Genomic DNA, 22705 nt, shown 5'->3' with positions numbered 1-22705 from the left:
TCCCATCATAAGTTATTTATGAAAAGTTAGTTGTTTTACGATAAAAGCATGTGTAATCTAATTTGTAAAACATTAGGTCACATAATTCATGGTGCCATTGGACATATCATTTCATATAATCAGATTGTCACTTTCATGGTTTTAATGAGAAACTTCTTTAGGTCATCAATTATTGGCTGCCAGATAATAAATGTTAAGCTAAGTGCTTAGGACCCAGTTGATGATATCTTGCCTGCTGAAATGTTTTTAAAAATACTAGCTTTATTTGACTAGAGAGATAGCTACATTTTTTGGTAGGATCTAGGGAATTCTGTCTAAATATTAGTTTGCGTCAGTATAAAGTTAATAGCCTCTTGGGGACTGAAAGGGGGTGCAATGACTTCCTCTTGCAGACATCTGGCAGCAGATACCATCAACAACTATTATATATATAAATAAAAATTACTGTTCCATAGAAAAAAACCCTGTCATTTACTGATCAGAGATTAGCCTATGACATTAATAGGACACAGGGCAATGCATTTCTATGATCTAATTTTTCCTCCTTTATTTTCCCCATTCTCAGCAAATTCTTTTTTATAGTGGTACACATTGCCCTCTATATTGGATTTTTCACAATTGAAATATGTATTTGCTAGACTCTGTTTCATTGATCCCAATTCATATTGATTTTTAAAATACCAAGCCAGACTTTAAAATGAATGTCAAAACTTGCTACTTCTCTTGTAAAAGGCATGTTATTTCAGAAAGAGCATCACACGAGTCAGCCCGCAGAGTGAGAAAGTTAGAGTTGTGACCCATGCACCAGATGAAGCTCATCTTAATCCAAGACAGAGGCAGACTGATCTGGTCATAGAATTGCTAACGTACCCAACTGGCAGATGTCTACATCACTTCTATCTGTCCTAATGGGGAAACTTATTCTTTTCAACTGAGGTCAAGTGGTATGAGAGCAAATCTTATGAAGATGAAAGGGAGGAATCAGTGGTGGCTTTTATGTTCAGTGGCTGCTAGCTGGACAGAAAGTGGTGTGCGTGCGTGCGTGTGTGTGTGCACGTGCATGGTGTTAATAACTACCCTCGGCTCACTTCCCATCTTCTTCTCTCCCTTTTCCCCACTCTTATTTAGTCCTCTTTTCCTTTGACACCGGAAGCCAAAGGTGGGGGTGGCTTTTAAAAGAAGCATTCCGGTCACCCCTATTTTATTTCCTGTTATCTTTAAGGATGTCAGTGTTGTCAAGCCCATAGTGTATTTTCTTGTTTCTTGATAGTTTCCCCAAATCGAAATAGTTTGAGGTAATGTAATCACAGTGCTCTTTCTTCAAAAGGAGGTATTAGCCACTACTAAAACGAGATATATTTTTCAACAGCCAATTGCTCTTAAATAACTTGAAGGACTTGTAGTTTATATGTGCTAGAGATGAAAGCCGAGAATAATAGTCATGAGTAAGCTATTTTCCGTATAAAAGCCGAAGTGTTTCTATAAGATATATCACCACGGGAATCTGAGTGTGTCAGCAGGGCGGACACTCAAATGATTTAAAACCACTAGATAATGAAACTTTACTCAAATATTAAATGTACATAAATAAAACATTAATAATCATCACCCATGCACTTACTCTTCTTCCCAATAAATACATGCGGTAGTGACCCTGCCCCTTGCTTGTTTCTGCTAATGAGCTTGAAGGCCAGAGGTCATGTTTCACTCAGACAACTTACTCCACGGAGGGTGGAATATCAAAACGATTTTTCTGCAAGAAACAATTAGGAGGAATAAATGCAAATAAAATAGTATCATAAAATATTTCTGGATTGATTTTTAATAAATAAAACCCAAAGTAAGATGAAAATGCTAACGCTCCGGCTAGAGGGGGATAATGACCGTATTCTGCAGGGACAGAGTTTCCGCCACCCTCTCTGGGCAGCAGCATCATTCCATATCTCTGCCCTGTGATCAGTGTGTGTCAGAATCCTTCATAGTGACAAATGTGCTGTCCACTTGCATCTGTGGAGAATGTTTTAGCAGCTGAGTGATTATGAATCAAACCCCTGAGCTTAGAGCCCCTACCGCCTCCCAGTGCATTCACATTTGTCGTCTGACAAGTAAATGTATCTTGACTTTCCTCTGAGATTTTTTGCACCGTGTTTGATGAAAGACATTTGGCAAATCGGCAGTGGTACCCTGTACGTTGCAATTTGTAGCTAGCATTAGGAGTCCGGGCATGAGATGAGAGGGCAGGCTCCAGGATAAAGGGAAAAGACAGAGCTAACTACAACATGAATAGTCATTTGAAGGCTCGAGCATACACTATTCCCTTTGTAAGAAAAGAATCATCGTCTGGCCGTTCTGTTAAGATTTTGCTTCGCCGTAAGGAGTCACTGGTATTCTGTCCCACCGCACAGCCGTGGAATAGAGATTTTGTTAATTTTCCTTTTGAGTAGGAACTGTTGCCTTTTCTTTCTATCCTGAGCTCGTAAATTAGGGCTTCAATTCGGTCCTGCCATCCTGTCAGTGAAAGAATCGTCCTCTTGGGTTAAACAGTTGTTTGAATGTGCAGTTACCATTCTTGTCCTTGCGTGGAGTCTCCTGGTCTCACACCCCAGCTCTTTGAGAAACACAGAGTGCATACAGAGTGCAAACACCTTTTTAACAGCGTTCTGAGCTCTCCAGTGGCATAGTGCCTGAGAACCAAATAAATAATGGGTGAGCTGATTTAACAGGATGGCCTGAGAGTTTGCTTTTCTACTTAAAAGTTCAGTAGTAAGCAGCTTCCAAATAAAATATGAGCACTAAGGAAACTTAACATTTTGAGAGGGTTGAAGGAAAGGGGAGTCCTCCGAACTGAGGACAGTAAGGATCAAGCTGTCTTTCACAGTAAATGCTGCCCTCTGATTGTGACTGTCAGATGTATGTGCAGGGGGACAGAAGCCTGAAGATTATAAGCAAATAAATTAAGTTGTTTGAGGGGAAGAATTAGGCAGGATAGTTTTTAAAGATTATTTCTCTAAGAGTGTGGTCACGTTAACTACGCCCCTTATAACACCCATGCCAAGTTATATTACGTGAAGTCATGATGATATATCATGAACTGTCATTTCAACTCAGTCTTTGTCCAGAACAAATTAATATTTCATCAAAATTCCTCGTATGTGATCCCACTTTAAGTTGCATATGCAGGTATTAAGTTAACCTCGTCTTAGGCGAAACACTGCTTACATATTAATTTTTTTCTTTCTGCATTACACACATTTGGCTTAAGCTGTAACTTTGGAACACTCGATGTGTTTCGTGCTGTGAATTCTTTTCATGGGATGCCATGCTTCCTATGGTTTTTATTACCTAGGAAAGACACGCAAGATCTTTCCCTGTAATGTCCAGGTTACTATTGATGTCCATAACATAATTTAATAAAAAGCTTTATTATCACTTATGTATTTATTACTCAGTTCTATATCAAATTATGACAAAATGACCTAACCAAGGTCTTTGGAAGAAGTTCACCCAGCATTCTATAAGCATGGTTCTACCTTTGTTACTTCCTAAATCAACGAGTCCTCTCGTTGTCTGTCTAATATGGGGACAGTACAACCTTTTTCTCTAGTCCACTGCATTCAGCAGATTTGATCCTTCCCTTTTCTTGACGATTTCTGGGTTTGCTAGAGACTATTACGGAAGAAAAGATGTCAGACGGGTCCTTCATGGTCTTGTGCTCTTGCCTTTCAGATGTCAGCTATTGAAAACATGGCAGAGAAGTTAGAGAGCTTCAGTGCCCTGAAACCGGAGGCCAGCGAACTTCTGCAGTCAGTTCCCTCCATGTTCAACTTCAGAGCACCTCCCAATGCCTTGCCGGAGAACCTCCTGCGGAAAGGGAAAGAGCGCTACACCTGCAGGTGACCACAGGGCCCAGGACAGCCGGCTTTCCCCAAGTCTCCCCTCCGATTGCAAAAGGCCCTGCTGTTTGTTTTGGAAATTATTCTTGATTGGATGATTAATCGTGACCATGATAGATCTCCAGCACTTCAAAGTAGTCTTTATTTAGGGAGATATAAAAATAGTGGTTTTAAAAAACTATTATTAAATGAGAATTTTAACACAGGCCATTTGGTTGTGATAAATGAGGTTGGAAACAGTCCAAATACTTGTTTCACTTTGATATTTATGAATTTTCTTTCACAGTTAATTATTTTCATGCAAAGGGTATAATACTACTGTCTTCGGGCATACATTTATTAATTGTCATGGCATTGAAGAATAAGGCCATTAACAAAGGACGAATAAGGTCGATAAGTGAAGAAAGCTAGTTAATAAGTTTCTTGTTACCCATCAGCATTACAGTAAAGCTTGTTTTTTTTCTTTTCAATAAATTGTGCTTATAATTTCTGAATTGTCTTCAGAAATTTGTGGCATCTGACTCAGGCATATCAATTTATCTGCTCTTTGGAAAATGTGTCACTTTCTTTCCAGAAAAGCTTTTATAGGACCATACCTTGATGGATGAGGTCTTCGAATCTTGTCTGATCTGATACCGCTCAATGTACACAGTTGTCACCACAGCTAACATGTAAAATGAGTTGAAACATTTGAAATCTGTTTACATCAACCCAGAGTCACAGACTCTTGTCATTTTTTTATCCCCTTGTCTGGTTCCGTTTCGCGACTATAAAGATACAGAGTTAATAAAAGAGGCGTATGGGGGTCATCAAAACTAAAGTCTATTTTCATAAACTGCTTGCTTATGCATGAGCAAATTCAACCAGCTCTCATAACGCAGCCTTTATTCATGGAGTTATTTTTATCTGTAGAATGGCTTTGTTGCAAATTTTAAATACCAAAGACATGTGAGTTCCATGCAAGATTAATTAAAGCAGGAATCAGCATCTGGCTTCTACGCGGCTTGAGTGAAATAAAGTCGATTGTGCTGACTTTCTCTTACAAACATCTTTCATAACAGATACTGTGGCAAGATTTTTCCAAGGTCTGCGAACTTAACACGGCACTTGAGAACCCACACAGGAGAGCAACCTTACAGGTTTGACAATGATTTTTACTAAATACCTTGATAAATATCATGGTAATTCGAGTGGATATTGCCACAATTTTAAAGGAGGCTACTTTTGTGCATGTCTGAATGTATTGACTAATGGCTAGGATAACAAATAGAAGAGTTCTAATTTTTTAAATCGGGGTTCCTGACATCTCAGTTTTAAAGGGCTAGCAGGATCTAGCATAGAATAAGCATTTAAGAAATGTTAGCTATTTTAAAAATTATTATTATTATGATTGTTTTAGAGAGAGAGAGTGGGGTGGGGAGGGGCAGAGGGGGAGAGAGAGAAAATCTTAAGCAGGTTCCATGCCCAGCGCAGAGCCCAACACGGGGCTCGTTCTCGAGACCCTGAGGTAATGACCTGAGCTGAAATCAAGAGTCAGATGCTTAACCGACTGAGCCACCCACACGCCCCCATTTTAACAAATTATTTTAATGCTCTCTCTTCTCAATAATCAGTGCTATATTAATTGACAGTAATCAGAACATTGCAGCCTTCCTTTCTCAAGCCTTAAACCTCTGTTAGGAGTTGACAAGCTGTGTGTAACTTTATTTCCCTTGTATACCTAAGTCAGTGTCCCCAGGTCCCATTAGGAGGTTTAAGGAATAAACCTTAAACCTGGAGAGAAGGAAGGCGATGAGGAACTAGGAGGAGAAGAGAAAAAATAGAATATATTGTGGAAGGGGGCAATTCTACCAAAAATTTCTAAACCACATGACACATGGGACATGTGTCTAACTTTAATATTATTGACTACTAAAGCATGAAAATTATCAAGATCCTCTTCAGTTTTAAAATATAATCTACATTGCTTTATGTGCAGTGCTTTGCACATAGTGCTAGGTGTTCATAAGTATTTTTTATAAGAATAAATGTTATTTATCTTAAGTCATATAGTAATTTCATTCTACTTTGAAACTCTTATGCATTGCATATGCATAAAATTATTTTTGTCTGCATGCTCACTTTTTCCATTAAAATCAATTGTTTCTCAGGTTTCAAAGACTTTCTTACATATAAGAAAAAGAAAATGGGCAGACCAATGAATGCTCATTTCAAGAGAATTGAAATTTTAAGAGAAAACTGGAGGGACTTAAGCTCAAAAAGTAATAAAAGTGTCTTCTTAAATTCTTTGCTTTCCTACACGTTTTATAAATTACCAGTCAGAAGTGGTACTTCTACTTTATAGGTAATAGAATGGACTTTATATAGTAAGTCTCAGAGAGATATAAAAATGGAAGTTGTTAGGTGATTTCCCTTTCTGAGAAAGATTTCAGATCCCAGGAATTCTGCTTCAAGTGAAAGAAAGATTTCAGCACTTATGTTTTATTATGACCAAGGATCTGGTATGCGACTATATCATGCTCATTTTGCTCTGTACTTGAATTCAGTGATTTTATTCTACCCCATAAATGGTATGTGTATTTTTGAAAACACAGGCCAGAATTTTGGCATAGCTAGAGATCTTAAACCATTATTTGTCTAGCTTCTCTGTTCTACAAGTGAAGAAATTCAGATGCACAGATGTTAATTGCCTTCTGTAAAGCCCGGTATTAAAAGATCCAGAATTAAAACCCAGAGTTGGAGCTCCCATGTCAGAGTTTTTATCTCACACCGTGATCTCAAAGGCTCCCATGACCCCTCTGTTTACATCCAGATTCTTAACGAGTGTATTGCTCATGATATATGTATTCATTTTAAGAATTTTTGAAACTTAACTACCCACTAATTTATTGGAGCAGAATGCAATGGTTTTTTTTATTTAGGAGCACTCAAAACTTTTGGCCAAGACATTAGCAGAGGAAAGATACAAAATAACAGATGATTATTGTGTAGAATGTTCTTATTGGCCGGTTTTATCTATAGTTGAGTGAATGGTGTCTACTAGATACGAGCAGAAAGCTGGACGCATGTCAAAGACAAAATCTTTCTAATTCGTACGTAGAAAATGTTTTGCGTGAACAATGTTTGATTGGGAGTATACATTTTCTCTAGCGGTGTTGTCTAGGTTGTTCTGCTCGATACAACACAACTGTGCTAATTGTATCATTATTCTCATTGTAGTGGGCCTTGGGAGTCAACAGAGTTATTCCAGAGAAGGTCATGACTCATATATATATATATTTTTCAAAAGCAGAGGCTAACATACTACAATGACTATGAATGTGGGGTTTCACACACTTTTAAATTAATATTGTAAGTGAGGAAAGTTGAGGAGCTTCATCATGCCAGGGCAGATTTTTAAGGGGGAAAAATTAAATCAGTCCTTGAGTCGGTTTATTGATACTAAGCCAAAGTAACTTGTTTAACAGATTTATTTTCCCCACGGAACTAACTAGACTTCTGGCATCACGTAGAGACGGCCGTAGAAACCCAAACACTTCGAGTGGAATGGGGTGATTTCTGATGTAGAGCACTCGAACCACTGAGTCTACATTCAGAAGTGGGAGGAGAAGGGCCCTTCACATATGGAAGAATAAGTTAAAGATTGTCTGGCTGCTAGGTTAAAATTTTCACTTAAAAATCACCTAGAGAAAGCTCATGTTTGTCTGTTTGTTTTCCCAAGCAACACACATACAAAAAAAGCCCCACAAACAAATAATGCAATCTTTACTTTAAAATGCCAAAGGAAAATACCCCATAAATTGCCACTTTTCTTCTTTATCCATAAGAGCTGGGGAGTGGGGGGGGGGGTTACATTTTTATTTAGGATTGAAGGAGAACTTCAGAATAAGTTACTTTTTTTTTTTAATTGCATAGAAGGCAGAAACAATTAGCCCCCCAAGAATAAGTGTTTTCCTGGAAAACCTACCTGGTTCAGAAATGCCATGAACTCTATAGGGACAGAAATGGAAAACTGGAGGGAATAGGAAAAGCAGATTAATAAAGAACTTTATTTCATTCCAAAAGGAGAATTAAGTGCCACTCTTACTTTCTTTTTTAACAGTTTAAAGGTGGGGGCACCTGGGTGGCTCAGTTGGTTAAGCATCTGATTCTTGGTTTCCTCTCAGGTCGTGATCTCAGGTCCTGGGATTGAGCCCCGCAGTAGACTCCACACTCAGCTTCTCTCCTTCTCTCTCTCCCTTTGCCCCTCCCCATGCGTGCTCTCTCTCTCTCTCTCAAATAAGTAAATAAATAAATAAATAAATAAATCCTTTAAAAAATACAGTTTCAGGTTATTAGAGTAAAGATTCTGGGGGCTTGTAGTCACTACAGAGTATTATGAAAATCAGTGTCTGGTATCAGGATAGATATTCACGTGCCTCAGTTTTAAAAGTTTGGAAACTTTACTGCTTTTTTTGAGAAGATGATGGAAGTTCTTTTAGGATTATCAGTTGAGAAAGTGAATTTACTAAGAAACTGTTTTTATCAGACTCTGCAATTTTGGATTTAAGCATGATCTTTTTTAGTTTATTTGAAGAATACATGAATTTTTTTCATGGTTGTTTACAAAGGACTTACTGCTATTGTCCTAAGCAGAAGATAAAACCATGCTACTGTTTCTTAATGTCATTAATTTTGTGAAGTTTATCGAAAACATGAGAACTGATGACCCTAATAAATTTGGGAGCAATCAAATTGTCAATATTTTATTATGGTTTTTCATAAAGTCATGAAAATATTTAAAGCAATCAAAGTCTATTGGAATTGAAATCTTGGCTGTGCAAATAGTACTCTTGCCTCTGCCTTTGCTCTAAAATGTTTTATGGGTGATACTTTTGGATATCTGGCTTACTAGTCTTGAGAAATATCTCCTAATTTGCTTGCAAATATTTTGTCTGTGCTTATTTTTCAGATGCAAATACTGTGACAGATCCTTTAGCATCTCCTCCAACTTGCAGAGGCATGTCCGGAACATCCACAATAAGGAGAAGCCCTTTAAGTGTCACTTATGTGATAGGTGTTTTGGTCAACAAACCAACTTAGACAGACACCTAAAGAAACATGAGAATGGGAACATGTCTGGTAGGTCATCAGTTGTGTTATGAGGACAAGATGGCTTAATGTTCTTGTTTTCAAAGATAATCATGAATCATATTTATGTCAACAATACTTTTAAGAGACGAGATAATTGTGATCTTTCTTCTCTCCTTCCACTTTGACACCAGAAACAGGTCCTAAAATTTGTAGCATGTTTCCCTTTAGATTGTAGAATGATGTGATTGTTGAATAATGTACAACTCAGAGCCTTACCTGGATTGTTTTCTTATTTTCCTGGATTCATCTCAATGGGTAATCTCAAACAAAGAGAACCATGACCCAGTCTCGTAGAAGACCTGTGAAGCAGCATTTCCTAAATTGCAGGGAACAGTCTTTCCACATATTGGTGCAGAATGGGGCCTCCAGGCACAGCAGGATTTCCGAAGTGGCAGCCCCGGAGTGCCATGCTCTGAATATTAACTTAGAAACCATGGCTGCTTTTGCAGAGGTCCTGCAGTTCAGAGAACATCCCTAGGGTAACCTTTCAGAGATTAGTGATAGAAAGTTGTTGACATGATCAGAGCAACCCATAGCAAATGATAGTGGTGTGTGATTTCGGTCACAAATTCTAACATAGAATTGAGGTAAAAGTGGCCAAAAAAACAAAAACAAAAACAAAAACAACTAGCCTTCCCTTAACTCAGACCCGCCAGCACATAGCAGAAGAGATGGTAGTTTTTCTTGCCTTTGGCTTCTAAGAGTTAGATAATAAATCATCAATTAATATATGCCAACTGGCATATGTGTTTGGAGCCGCACTGTGCAGCCATAATTTGTTTCAAGAGAATCAAGAAAAGGGGCGCCTGGGTGGATCAGTCATTAAGCATCTGCCTTCGGCTCAGGGCGTGATCCTGGCGTTATGGGATCGAGCCCCACATCAGCTCCTCCGCTAGGAGCCTACGTCTTCCTCTCCTACTCCCCCTGCTTGTGTTCCCTCTCTCGCTGGCTGTCTCTCTCTGTCAAATAAATAAATAAATAAAATCTTTAAAAAAAAAAAAGAATCAAGAAAATGACTTGGGGGCAAGGGAAGGAGCAAGCATGGGGTTCAGGAACAGAGATTTTAAAAACAGAGAAAAGTTGAAGTTGTACAAAGTAGTTATTTTAGTTAAGGAAATTATTTTATTATCAATCCTTCCTCCGCTGTACACAGGCACATTGTTTACGATGATGGGGGGCTACTACGTAGAACTATATTACTATTCGTTTCCCTTTAAGCCAAAAGTCAAATGATGTGGTCTAAAGACAGCAGATTTTAGAGACGAAAGTAGAAAGCAGTCAAAGTCTAAACTGGCCACACTTTTCAACCATGTGCACCCTTATGGCATATTCCCATAATTTTTCTAATCCAAAGTATTTTGTTTCTGTTTTGTTCTTTTGAAGATTTATTTATTTATTCCAGAAAGAAAGAGAGTGGGGGGAGGGACAGAGGGAGAGGGAGAGAGAGAATCTCAAGCAAACTCCCCACTGAGCAAAGAGCCCAATGGGGGGCTCGATCCGAGGACCCCAAGATCATGACCTGAACTGAAATCAAGAATTGGCTCCTTCACCGACTGAGCCACCCAGGTGCCCCTAATCAAAAACATTTTGGAAAATAATTTTAAATGAGTTAAAAATGTAACATGTCCAAGTTCAATACTTATTTGTTGACCCAGATTATAACTTTATTCAGTTGAGAGATTTCTCCCCTCTTATCTTGGTCATCTGGACTGTTAGGATGAACTCTTAGATTGTAAATATCTTGTGGGAAAGGTAAACAGCATGAAGCAAGTGTGGTGTAAATTTGACCACATGTAAGGTGTTTATAGTTGTGTGAATTTATAAAAACCTCACAACCATCCTGTGAGAAGGTTTTCTGATTCTAATTTTATAGGTACGGAAGCTGAAGATCATCCTATAATCAGCAGATCCCGTATTGTCCTTTTTATGCTGTCCCAACTCAGTCTCTGGGCTGGTGTGTTGTCTACTCACTGCCTCACCCACCAAATCCAAATACAGAATTTTTGGCATATTTTCAGTCTTTATTTGGTAATGTGCACAAGAGCAATGGATACATATTGACTGCAACCAGGACTGAGTAACCAGTCTCTTCTGGCAGAATCTATTTGAGGCCTCTTTATAATTTGCCTCACCCTATTTCCTCATTATATGAACAAAAATGTTCTCATGTCAGTGGGAATGGGAGGAAGCTGTGGGAGAAACATCGTTGGGAGACCGTACCTCACGATTTCAATGGTTCAGAATATTCCCCAAGGTACTTCCGTCAGCACGCATGTGGTAATTTGGGAGGACATTGGCCTCCTGAAGTCACCATTATTAATATTCAAAAGAGCCTGTTTTAGGAAACACTGATCAAATGAAGAAGGAGTGAGATTCAAAATAAGTTGCCATATCAATAGTAGTCTTTTCCTCAGAAGGCTCTCTCCCCTCAGGTACGGCAACGTCGTCGCCTCATTCCGAACTGGAGAGCACAGGCGCGATTCTCGATGACAAAGAAGATGCTTACTTCACAGAAATCCGCAATTTCATTGGGAACAGCAACCACAGCAGCCAATCTCCCAGGAACACAGAGGAGAGGTAAAGCTGAGTTTTTCCCTTTTAAACTCTCTGATTTCTGAAATCAGGATGTTCCCCATAGCTTTGCTGTGCTCACTTTTGTGACAGTACTGTAACTCCTCCCACCGGTGGCTGGCGTTTCTTTAGTGCAGATTAAATACTAAATGCTTTTCTAAGCGCTTTACGTGTGTGAATTAATTTAATTATCAAAATGGCCCTATGAGGCAGCGACTATTAATGTGTGATTTTATCAGTGAAGGAATGGAGATATCACAGGTTAAATAACTTGCCAGAGGCCACATAAGTAATTAATAAGTGGGCCTCAGCCTGGGCCGTCTGGTTCCAGAGCCCATGCTTTCACCACCGTTCTGTTCTGCTTCTCTTGATAACTAATTAGAATATTTTATCAAAACTTGTCAAGCAGAAGGGAAAGCTGCCACAGGGATTCAGCTGATTTAATAGTGGCTACTAGTATATATCGTGTGTATATTACAGATAATGTAACTATATGTACCTGTGTGTGTATGTATCTATACATTTGTGTGTATATACGTACATATCTGTATATAAAATACCTATTGAAAATCATTTAAATATATTTTACCTAAAAAGCAGTTGAGACTTCTTGATATGATTCTGTCACCACCTATATTCTCTCAGGTGCATATTCATTTAATCCCAGCATGTTTGTTTCACTGAGTATGATCACCCTTGTTTTTAGTGACCTGGTGCCCTGCCTGCCTCTCGTCACCATCAGCATCAAGCATAGTATATGGCTTAATCCATAAGGAAGAACTTTTAATGCTGCTGATAATAGTAATACTTATCTAGTATTTACATTTTATGTGATGTTAATGAAACAATATTTTACCAAAACTACCAGATTTAATTTTTCTTATCTCTAAGTTATAATTAAATATCTGATACTGAGAACTAGATTTTTTTGAACATAACTATCCAAAAGCCTATTCAACTGGGATGCTGCTTAGTCAATTCTAATGTCAAATGAAATTAGTTAATGAAAGCTCCATTACTTTTCATCACCCCAGTATTACTGTTAGTGTCCTCTATTTTTTGATGCTGTTAAAAGTCAAATAATTGTTTTAGGTAGTTTTTACATTAAGCCAAGCTTCAAATAAACGTTATCTCTCCAGATAACAAAGATATATGGCCACTTCTGTTCTTCAACTTATATTATAAAAGTATATTTAGGGGAAAAAGGAGAGAAGATCTGCTATTACATGACCCTTCCCAGCTTCTAAGAAGTCTGATAAGAGCTATGACTTTTTGCGCTTGCCCATTTGTGTGTGTGTGTGTGTGTGTGTGTGTGTGTGTGTGTGTGTGTGTAAAAGAGAGACAGAGAGAGAGGAGGGAGGGAGGGAGGGAGGGACATGAGCAGGTGGTCAGAAATACAAAGTAGTAAGAACGAGTAAGGGAGTCACCGTCTTACATTTTGGTAATGACGTTTACATGATACAAATAAGAAATGTTGAACAAAAACCACCATTTGGGTTCTGAGATGCCTTTTCAGATTTCCTAGCCTTTGCTTGGGGATTTGTGAGCCCGCATAGAGCTGTAACATCTGGCTTCAACATGTCCAAACAGCACAGAAGTAAGAAGGTTGGGTCATTTAACTTCCCCCCTCAACTCCAATCGGGGTACTTTTGATGAATAATTTATCCCCCATAAATTGCCACATTTGAAAGCATAATTAACAAATAGGTTTTCTTAATCATGTTGGCTTTGTTACTTTTGGTTTTCATCCATGCATTCTTTTGTTCTTTTACTTTTTCTTTCATTTTAAAAAATAACAATTTCAATCCATTCAAGCTAGCAAGTTGGCAGTGTATCTGGAAACTAATAATTTATGTCTGTGCAAAACATGTTTTTGTCATTCTTTGATAAAAGTGGTTAAGAGATTGGCTGTATAAAAAAGATGAAGAATGATAATACAACTGTTTTTAAGATTTTTACTGCGTGCATCTGTCACAACCAACATTGTTTTGTTTATTTATTTATTGACCCCAGGAAATCTAAATATTAAATTATACTCTTTTTTTTACATGGGAAAGTGATGGGGTACATTGCTTATACCTGATCTTCCATAATCTGAAAAATAGTTCCATTAAATGTTAATAGCATACATTTCTGTAGGAATAACTTAAATTTCAACAAGCTTTCTGAACTTGGGGAAGTGCCTTAACTTTCCTGGTCATGGAGCGTGAAAAAGAGGAGGTTAGGAGGAGATACTCTAAGTTCACAGCATCTGTAATCAATTTGGAATGAAGTTAATTTTGATTTTTAAATGTTACAATGAAACTTAAATTCAATTTATACATTCTTTTTTTTGAAGATTTTATTTATTTTAGAGAGAGAGAGCACAAGGTGGGGAGGGAGAGGGACCAGCAGACTCTGAGCTGAGTGTGGAGCCTGACGTGGGGGGCTCGATCTCATGACCCCGAGATCATGACCTGAGCCAAAACCAAGAGTTGAGCACTTAACCGACTGAGCCACCCAGGCACCCCTCAGTTTATACATTCTTTATGCTTATTTTAAAGCCTGAGAAATTTGTCCTACTTTTATGTAAATGCTCTCAAATGTATTAAATTGAGACTTCTATGTAATTAAACCCTTTTTTATAATTAAACTTTTGAATCACATACTACAGTCCGTACGACCACAAACTAAAGTATTACAAATGACTTTTAAAATATAATGTTCTTCTTTTGTATCACATTAGACATGTATGCTAAGTAAGCTTCAAAAGATATTTGCACAATTGCATTTTTAGATAATTGCCCACCCTGATGTTCTTCTGGGGAACAGGGAACTTTTTACATTCAGACTATCAAGAATAATTTGAAAACAGTACAAGTAGGTGAGCTCTCAATCACTTCCAAGTTTGAGCAGGATGTCTAAGTGGCATGCACCACAAATGTCACCTAGAAATATCAAATACCACGTAGTCCCTGACAGCTATCTTAACATTTTCTTTGAACTGCGAGATCTACTTTAGGCGTGTGTGTTGAAGTTTTTGTCAGTGTTCTTCAGGGATATGAATTTTCCAGAAACCTATTATTTTAAATGGTGGGCACTTATATAGTAATTAGGTAACATTATGTGGAGAAAACAGTTGTATGCTTCTTATGTGATATATAACAATATCATTTATCAGGAGAGGGTCTGATAAGGAATAGGAGCCCGAGACTGTTTGTCCAGCTCTGCCAGAGCTCCATTTATCCTCTAAATAATCACCCAATTATGATTTTATTCATTTTCTCATTCGTAAAGTTACATTACTTTCCCATGGTTGCCATAAAGCATAAACAATAGAAATTTACTGTAGAAGTGCTAAAAATCTAAACTGTTGTTGGGAAGACATGAGAAGAGAGCTAACTGCCCATTTAAAAGTAAAACCAATAATAGGACCTGCTTCTTTTTTTATGCCTTTGAAAGGATGAACGGCAGTCATTTTAAGGATGAGAAAGCTTTGGTGACCAGCCAAAATTCAGATTTACTGGATGATGAAGAAGTAGAAGAGGAGGTGTTGTTAGATGAGGAGGACGATGACAACGATATTACTGGAAAAACGGGAAAAGAGCCAGGGACAAGCAATTTACATGAAGGAAACCCTGAGGATGACTATGAAGAAGCCAGCGCCCTGGAGATGAGTTGCAAAGCGTCCCCAGTGAGGTGAGCACCGGGGGCGACATTAGTAAATAAGGAGGAGTAGATACGTACATGGTTGCAATTCCTTCTGCTCTGTTTTTCCATTAGGGCAACATTTCAGGACATGGCAGTTGATGAGTAATGATTCATAAGACATACATTTGAATTAGCAAGGTGTATTTGGTGGATTCATTTTGAATAGGTGAAAACAAGGTAGCCACCAAGATAATCCACAAGGATACAAATGCATCGGTGTTTGTGGAACCCTGATTAACCTGAGATGAGAAGGGTAAATGAAAATTGGACGAGTACCCCATCATTTATTTAGACTCTACCTGTAGAACTCAAAGAAAAATAGAGATTTCAACATTATCTAATTCATTCAAAAATCTGGTACATTATTAGTCAAATATTAGTGAGATAAATTTCACGTAATTTGATATATATGTAACCTATACAGGTAGGTTTTTAAATGGAAAAAACTAGCCAAATAGTTAAATTTGTAGGAATATTCTATTTTCATATGGAGAGTGGTGCTCACAAAATACTATCATCACTGGCTTTATTTCAAATGGACATTATAAACCTATAAATTGTGTCTCCGCTGCATTGCTGATTCCACATCGTTGACTTTACCTCTTATAGACACTTGCTTTAGTTATGAAGAATCTTAAAACGAATGTGTTTTTAAGATATGATATGTGTAGAGACTTTAAAGAACCCAGTAATGGATGCATGCTTCTTGATACTGCGAATATGGTAGGAAGTTTGACAGCTGTATGGATTCAGATGAAAAGTGATTTGGTTGGATAACAAACTGAGAAAGAAACAAAAACCCTCTGTGCTTTCCCATTGGTTCATTTTAGGTATAAAGAGGAAGAATATAAAACTGGACTTTCTGCTCTAGATCATATAAGGCACTTCACAGATAGCCTCAAAATGAGGAAACTGGAAGATAATCAATATTCTGAAGCTGAGCTGTCTTCTTTTAGTGCTTCCCATGTGCCGGAGGAACTTAAACAGCCGTTACACAGAAAGTCCAAATCACAGGTACCTGTTCTCCTGCAGCACAGCGTCATGGCGACAGCGTGCCTCGGGCGCCGCAAGGCAGATAGTCTGTCTGGGCAATGCTCTAGAATCTGACAGGTTCAGATGCTTTACTCACAATGTTCCTACCTTGGCCCTGTGACCAAATCCGAAAGGGTTAAGCAGTACAGCCGTGCACATGGCTGCACTCCGCACGGACGCCTCCGTGACAAACCTTCTCCTCCAGGAGCTTTTCCTTTACTTTGCAGTTCTCCTACTTCTGCAGAGCTAGTCTGTAATGTTTGCACCTGTTTCTGTATGACTTCAGAGTGATTTTCTAATTGCTTTGCATCTGTCATTCTTGTCAACCTAATTATATTTCCAGACTTCTGGAATGTGAATCCTGCCCTCCATTTTTTTGGGGTCCCTTATTAAATGTAGTTAATTAACAAGTCATCTTATTATAGCATTTAGGAGTAAACTGAGGACCAGAGATGAAATGAGTTGCCCAAAGTCTGCAGCAACTTCCCGGCAGATCTGGAAATAAAACCTATTAGTTTTTAATTGAATGAATGAATGAATGAATGAATGAATGAATGAATGAATAGTACCCAAGTTCATTGGGCTCTACAGAGTTCTATCAGCACTGTGGAAACAAAAATAAATCCATTTAAGGATCCGTAAATACCAATTAAAAGAGCCTCAGTTCATCACTAAATAAAGGAAGCAGTATTTTCTGCCGACATCCACACTCAACCACGTTGTTCATTTCATTCAGGTCAATTACAGAAAAAAAAAGGAAGAAGAAGAAGAAAAGAAACTTCCTGTTATTACCATATTTGTTGGTCACTTTGGTCTAATTAATTGATCGTGAGCCCATTTCAGAGGTGGCCTGACGTATCAAACCACGTGACTTTATTGGCTTGTACATTTAGAAATGATTTCCTATCTGGCTGAGATGTTTTGGGCTGCTCTTAGCACCAAATGTGGTCATATCTCAACCAAGGTGGGAAAAACATGTGCTAGTGGGATAATATAAATTCTTAACTATCAGTCAGCTCAGTGAAAACCTGAGGTGCCTTGTATGGGAATCGGCAAATGAATGTTCTTCCTGAGTGGAAGCGAAAGCAGCCGCCTCAGCGCTGGAGTCGCCAGCTGCGTGAACCTAAGAGCATCCTTCATGACTGTGGGTGCCACTCCTTCACTGTAAAATGGGGTGATGGAGACCATAGCTAAGACCTCTCATCCCGCTGTATGATTCAATGGGGATAAAAATTCATTTTTCAGTTTCTAACATTGAATGTAAATTAGCCATAGTAGACATCTCATTTTTACCTGGACATAACCGTTAGAGGTAGCTAGTATTTTTTAAAACCCTTGGTATCCCCTTCTTCCTTCCTGATTGATCAGAGAGATACTGGGGGATCCAGGCTTTCTTTTCTTTTAATTTCTTTTAATTATTCCACCAAAATGCTTAGAAGACACGGTACCTAAAAATTCCTGGAGCTATCAGGAGTGATTGAAAGCAGATGGGTCAGCGAACCCAGAGATAATAGATGTGATCTGTTTCGGTACCAGCATTATGACATAAAGCCCCTGCCCAGCTGGACTAACAAGTACCGTCACAAGAAATTCTAGCATTTTTCTCGTATTTTTCATGTTACTTGATCATGTCATATATGTCAGTTTAAGAATGGTCAGGGCTTTTTGCAAACTATATTTCATGAGACTTTTTCTTCATTCATTCAGTTGTTATTCACTGTCAGTGATGTGCAGGGAGCTAATCTTTGTGCATAAAAATATTTATTTTATTTGATTACCGAAAGGCACATATTCTATATTAACCATTTTCTAGAATCTGAATAGAGTTAGACGACTTACTCAAAACATTCATATATTTACTCTGATTTTTATAGTGATTGAATCCAGGATAGTTGAATAATACAACAGTGGCTGCATTCTGCATAGAATCCTCTTTGAAAATTCCTATCCTAAAAATTAATGTCACGATAATAGGTACTGTTTATGTCTGGCACTCTGTGTTAGTGCTTGTAATTCCCTCACAGCCCTTGGAGGCAAATTTTTGTTACGATGATCCCCATTTGGTAGGAGGAAAGTGACCTTGAAAGGTTAAGCAACTTGCTCAAGGTCACGCAGCTAGTTGAAGAGAGGCAGGTTAGAAGCCAGGAGTCCAAAATTTTCTCTAGGTTTCCTTTCATTTTTCCAAATATCGGAATGGGTTTTGTTAAACCATTTCAGAATATTCTTTATCTTGATCTCTGAAAGTGGGTACCTAATAAAAATAAAGTTCAGTGCTCACCTTGCTCATATTTTAAACTCTTCAAAGAAAAAGGATTATTATTTTTCATTGATTCCCTAGGGCCTAGCACACTGCCTGGCATAGAGTAGATGCTTAGGACATATCTGTTATATGTCTGTTGAGATTTTGTAGAGGTCCCGAAGACAAATTGCCTACATAAAAGTCAAATGTGTACATTTAGAGCAATGACCCAGCAAATCAGAATCAGCCTACAAGGGCAGATTTTCTAACCGAATGCCATGATTACAGAAGAAACCACAGATTGGCCGCATGTCTCAGCATGACTCTCAGAGATGAAATTCTGCTTAACAACAGAGGCATTTTGTCTTTGTTTACAGACAGTGGAATGTCTTTGGCAGGACTTTAATGATTCCACTTAAGCAGCATTTTGACAAGCAAGTGTAGCCGTGGATGAGACCAACAATAGCAAATCAACAGTGAAAAGTTCACTCACAAGTCAAGACCAAACATTGCATTTGACTATTTGACTTGGCAGCAAATGGGAGCTTCTCTGAACAGTTATTTAGAACTGACATGATAGAAGGGAAGAAAGAGCCCTTCTTCGCGCAGTGTCGCCATGGACCTTCTGCTTGGCAGACGCTGGAGTACAAGTTGGTTAGAACGTTGTCGGCTCTTGTGTTTTGTTTTATTTTTTGGTAGAGCTGACTTGATCTACCTGAGCTTTCAAGGTCTTTGGGTGTCAGCTTTGAATATCTCAAACATGGAGGGAAACCAGAGAAAGGCCACTGGATTAAAAGTTGGGCGGAAATCAGTTGTGCATGTGCCTCTCCGTGGTCTGGTTGAGTGACTCAGGGCAAGTTGTGTCACCTTCAGTGCTCTCAGTTACGAAGTGCGGGAGTCGGTGGGACTGCGTCCTCTGCTAGCCGCGGGGCCCCCAGGGCGGGCTATACCCCATTCGTGTGCGCAGTGTTGGTCGTAAGCAGGCAGGAATACTTTTGGTGACCCGGGCAGGCGCATGGACAGTGGATGGCCGGTGCGTGTTTACGCTCGCGCAGGGGATGGCTGGTGGTTCTCGGTGGAGACACTGTTGGCGTTTTGGGTAGGATGATTCATTTTTTTTTGGTCCTGTAGGACGCGTACTTTTGTGGCCCCGAGGCACTGAAGGCCAGCAGTAGCACTGCATCATTACAACGACAAAAAGGGCCCCCATGCTTTTCCAAACACGTCCGTGAGGGACGCTCTTACTCAGAGTCCTGTCCCCCCTAAGATGCACCAACAGTATTCTTCAAATTAAAAGTAATGCTTTCCAGCGCCACTTACCGAGTCTCTCCTTTTTACCCCAGGCATATGCTATGATGTTGTCACTGTCCGACAAGGAGTCCCTCCATTCTACATCCCACAGTTCTTCCAACGTGTGGCACACTATGGCAAGGGCTGCGGCGGAATCCAGTGCCATCCAGTCCATAAGCCACGTATGACATTACCAAGGTCGACCAGAGTGGGACCAAGTCCAACAGTAGCATGGCTCTTTCATCTAGGACTATTTAAAAGACTGCTGAGCAGAATGCCTTAGAAACCTGAAGGGTCACTCATTTAAAGTCTGGTGACCTTAAACTGAATGCTTAAAAAAAAAAGAAAGAAAGAAAAAGAAAGGAAAAGAAAGAAAGAAAAAAGAAACTATTTATTCTCGATATTTTGTTTTGCACAGCAAAGGCAGCTGCTGACTTCTGGAAGGTCAATGCAACTTAACGTGATTCGGTGAGAATGAGCAACTTGCGGGCTGTGGGCGGGCGCGAGGGCCGTGGGGATGGCGGCATTGACACGAATGAACACTCCATAGAAACTGAATTCTTTTTTTGTACAAGATCACCTGACACATGATTGGGAACAGTTGCTTTTAATTACAGATTTGATTTTTTTTCTTTGTTAAAGTTTTATGTAATTTAACCCTTTGAAGATGGAAGTAGTTGGATGAAATGCACACTCGATTATTATAGAAACTGCTAACAGGGAGTCCTCGTTCCCCATTAACTTTTGCCTTCTTAAGTACATTGTGTAAAATTAGGGAAAAGGGTATGTGTATATTGTAAACTGTGGATGTTCCAGCGCTCGAAGAGGTTAAGTCAGTGAAGTAACCTGTCCGTCACCGCTGTACCACTACACTAATGTTTGCCAAATCCTTGTAATAACATCTTAATTTTAGACAATCATGTCACTGTTTTTTAATGTTTAATTTTTTTGTGTGTTGCGTGTATCATGTATTTATTTGTTGGCAAACTATTGTTTGTTGATTACAATAGCACTGTCCAGTCAGCCACTACTTTCTGATGTCCGAGGCACGCCCCTTTCTGAATTGCAAGGACCAAGGTGACTCGACCTGTGTATGGGGGTGCCAAATGGTGTTCGGCTTTTCTTAACATTCCTTTTTTGTTGTGTTTTGTTTCCTTCTTAATGAGCTAAATACGAATAGATGCAACTTAGTTTTTGTAATACTGAAATCGATTCAATTGTATAAACGATTATAATTTCTTTCATGAAAGCATGATTCTTCTGATTAAAAACTGTACCCCATATTTTATGCTGGTCGTCTGCAAGCTTGTGTGATGTTATGTTCATGTTAATCCTATTTGTAAAATGAAGTGTTCCAGACCTTATGTTAAAAGAGAGAAGTAAATAACAGACTGTATTCAGTTATTTTGCCCTTTATTGAAGAACCAGATTTGTTTTCTTTTTTTTTTGTTGTTTGTTTGTTTGTAATCTCATTTTGAAATAATCGGCAAGTTGAGGTACTTTCTTCAAATGCTTTGTACAATATAAACTGTTATGCCTTTCAGTGCATTACTATGGGAGGAGCAACTAAAAAATAAAGACTTACAAAACTGGTTATTTTTCCCACTGTGTGATATTTTTCCTTCTTGTGCAATTTTAGTTTCTCTTAGGGATCCAGTGATTTAAAGATATGATGTCTGGGCCCTTGATGCCCGATAGATACATGGAATGTCAAACACGTGTGTATTGTTTTGAGATGACATAGGGATAGACCTTGACCCACAGGGAACTGGGATTCTGACTCATTCTTCTGAACTCTCTTTGTGCGGTGCAAAGTCAGGGCTCATGTGCAACACCCCAGGGTCCTGGGTCTTATTCCATGTCCAAAGCACCCATTTTAGTTAGGACAGACAGCAACCTACTGTTTTTTTACTCAATTTTTTATAGTGCATACTTAAAGTTGTTCTGATTTTTGTTTTTAATTACACAAATACTGTTAACTGATTCATAGGACCAAAAAAGAAAAAAATCCTTTAACTTTTCTATATTCCTTCTAAGTCTTTGTCTACATGCAAAATATCATGTTTTATAGTTATAATCAGAGTGTAGTCATAATGTTGTGTTTTCTTTCTTTACTGTGACAAAAAAAGAGTCAATGCATGTTGTTACAAATTCTTCAAATTAATAATGTAGCAGTTGTCCCGTATTCCATCAGGTTTGATATAATTTCTTCCACTATTTCAATTTTGTTGAAGATTCCAGCTTTCTGATATTCACCAATGCAAGCAGTGGCATTTTAATTTTCGTGCACCAAATTGATTCTGTGTGTTCGTATATGTACATACAGGGCTAAAATGTGAGGAGTGGTATTATTTCCATATGATAAATTCTCTGGTTGGGGAGCAGTTATGAATTCTTTTTGCTCCTTAAACATAATGTCGATTGTTTTAGAATATGGGAATTTCAATTTTGGCTGACTATAGAGGTATTAACAAGGCCTGAAAAATAAATAAGTGTGACACATAGAAATAGGTCCCAACTAATTTCTTCATTCATTTACTCATTCTTAGCCATACTGCCAGATACAAAGAGAATCTCCTCACATTCTTTCTAAATGTCAGTAGTATAGGAATTAAATATACAGGGTATAAATATAGGAATTAAATATATAGGGTATAAATATTAATTTTTTAATAGGAAGTATGTATAAGAAAAAGCATTCAGGAAATCTATTCAAGCTGTAAATCTGGTCTATAAGGAAGGAGAAGAAGAATCTAATATTGGGGACATAAGAAAAGTGGGGTTCTGGGACATGCTGTGCATTTTTCTTTCTTTTAAAGAATATACCTATAAATTCTGAAGCGGTTTGAATAATCTC

General features: G+C 38.4%; 1 protein-coding gene across 10 annotated transcripts in view; it reads left to right on the top strand.

The window, feature by feature from the left end:
• MECOM (MDS1 and EVI1 complex locus) overlaps window positions 1–21441 on the top strand; it is a 545991-nt gene extending 524550 nt beyond the window's left edge. For 9 of the 10 annotated variants that reach the window (XM_045788603.2, XM_045788606.2, XM_045788604.2 and 6 more), the window contains 7 exons: window positions 3727–3893; window positions 4955–5032; window positions 8845–9014; window positions 11459–11603; window positions 15039–15275; window positions 16118–16301; window positions 19902–21441. In XM_045788603.2, coding sequence (XP_045644559.1) covers window positions 3727–3893; window positions 4955–5032; window positions 8845–9014; window positions 11459–11603; window positions 15039–15275; window positions 16118–16301; window positions 19902–20036 — 1116 coding nt within the window. In that variant the 3' untranslated portion in view covers window positions 20037–21441. The remainder of the gene's footprint in view (window positions 1–3726; window positions 3894–4954; window positions 5033–8844; window positions 9015–11458; window positions 11604–15038; window positions 15276–16117; window positions 16302–19901) is intronic. The other variant, XM_045788608.2, reaches the window with a different exon arrangement.
• Window positions 21442–22705: the final 1264 nt, after the last annotated feature.

This window comes from Ursus americanus, chromosome 4 (assembly GCF_024610735.1).
Source record: "Ursus americanus isolate L20-20 chromosome 4, mUrsAme1.1.p, whole genome shotgun sequence".
Classification (NCBI taxonomy): domain Eukaryota; kingdom Metazoa; phylum Chordata; class Mammalia; order Carnivora; family Ursidae; genus Ursus; species Ursus americanus.
This window is presented reverse-complemented; position numbering and strand designations above follow the sequence as displayed.